General features: G+C 52.1%; 1 protein-coding gene across 1 annotated transcript in view; it reads left to right on the forward strand.

Annotated features, from left to right (window-relative positions):
- Positions 1 to 1,244, forward strand: part of BCAP31 (B-cell receptor-associated protein 31) — a gene marked incomplete at its 3' end in the record, with an annotated part of 16,480 nt that overhangs the window by 2,982 nt on the left and 12,254 nt on the right. The window contains exon 2 of the mRNA XM_018575249.1: positions 368 to 468. Within this exon, the coding sequence (XP_018430751.1) occupies positions 368 to 468 (101 nt within the window). The remainder of the gene's footprint in view (positions 1 to 367; positions 469 to 1,244) is intronic.

The following is a 1,244-nucleotide window of genomic DNA, read 5'->3' on the forward strand; positions in this document are numbered from 1 at the left end:
CTTCGCGTCGGTGTGTGCCCTCCGCGTCGGTGTCCCCTCCGCGTCGGTGTGATAAGGAGTTGCGCTAATTTCGTATAACATCAATATAAAAATTTGCGTCTGCCGCCATTTTATTCTCCAGGGTCGCGGCTTTCAGAAAATGTTTGGGGGGATTTGAAGTAATTTTCAGGCCTAAGATGTGGATTATAATATGTAAACAAAACAACCCCCAAGGCCTGGGTCACTAAGGGGTTAAAGTTCAGTTGGGTTTTCAATGAGAGAATGGGTTTATGAGTTTTCTTGTAGTGATGGGACTTCACTGCTCCTCCTCCTTCTTGCAGCACCGGGGTCTGCTCGGCGGTCTCATGTCCTATTCTTCTCTCTGCAGGTGGCAGAAGATCTTCAAGTCTCGTCTGGTGCAGCTCATCGTGGCCTACGGGAACACGTTCTTTGTGGTCCTCATAGTGATCCTGCTATTGTTACTGCTCGGTGAGTACTGCGCCGCGGCCCACTATCCTGGTTTCTGTGACAAAGATGAGGGAAATGGCTGGTTAAAGGGTACAACGGGCTCACTGGAGGGCAAACTGGCCCTACAGCTTTGGAACTACAAATCCCATGAGGCATTGCAAGACTCTTGACAGTTATAGACATGACTCCCAGAGATAGATGCAGGATGGGGTTTGTAGTTCTGCCACAGCTGGAGGGCCGGAGTTTGCCAGCTGCAGCGTGTCCCGGCATTGTTCTGGCCAGAACGCACTGCCTCACATTGCGGCCGGCTCACTTTTTAGTGGGGCAGGAGGGGCCATTGAAGTGAATGGCACCGTAGCCACGCCCTCTGGCCGCAATGATGGGGGGAGGGGGGTGACACACACAAAGGGCATGTTGACCAAAAATACATTTCCTCTTTAAGGCTCCTTTATATATAATACTGTGTAATATACAGGTGACTTGCCACACCCCTTTCCGGGAATTCCTAGCGGATGTCACCGACCACAATAGTCCTCAATGAGGACGTCACCAGCGCACCCAGTATTGGACCAGAACCGCAAAGCGTCCATATTACTGAACAATGTCAATGGGACAATCGCTTCCCATGCCGCGCAGAGTCCCCTGCATCAGGCTCAAAGAAGCGCGGCGGCCCAGGGAAGCGATTGTCCCATTGTCCCATTGCGGTTCTGATCCAATACTTGGTGCGCTGGTGACGTCCTCATTGTATATCTGTATACAGCGCCCCCCCCCCCTTCCCCCGCTGTACACCCTTTACC

Source organism: Nanorana parkeri, unplaced genomic scaffold, assembly GCF_000935625.1.
Source record: "Nanorana parkeri isolate BGI_ZX_2015 unplaced genomic scaffold, ASM93562v1 scaffold3690, whole genome shotgun sequence".
Taxonomy (NCBI): Eukaryota; Metazoa; Chordata; class Amphibia; order Anura; family Dicroglossidae; genus Nanorana; species Nanorana parkeri.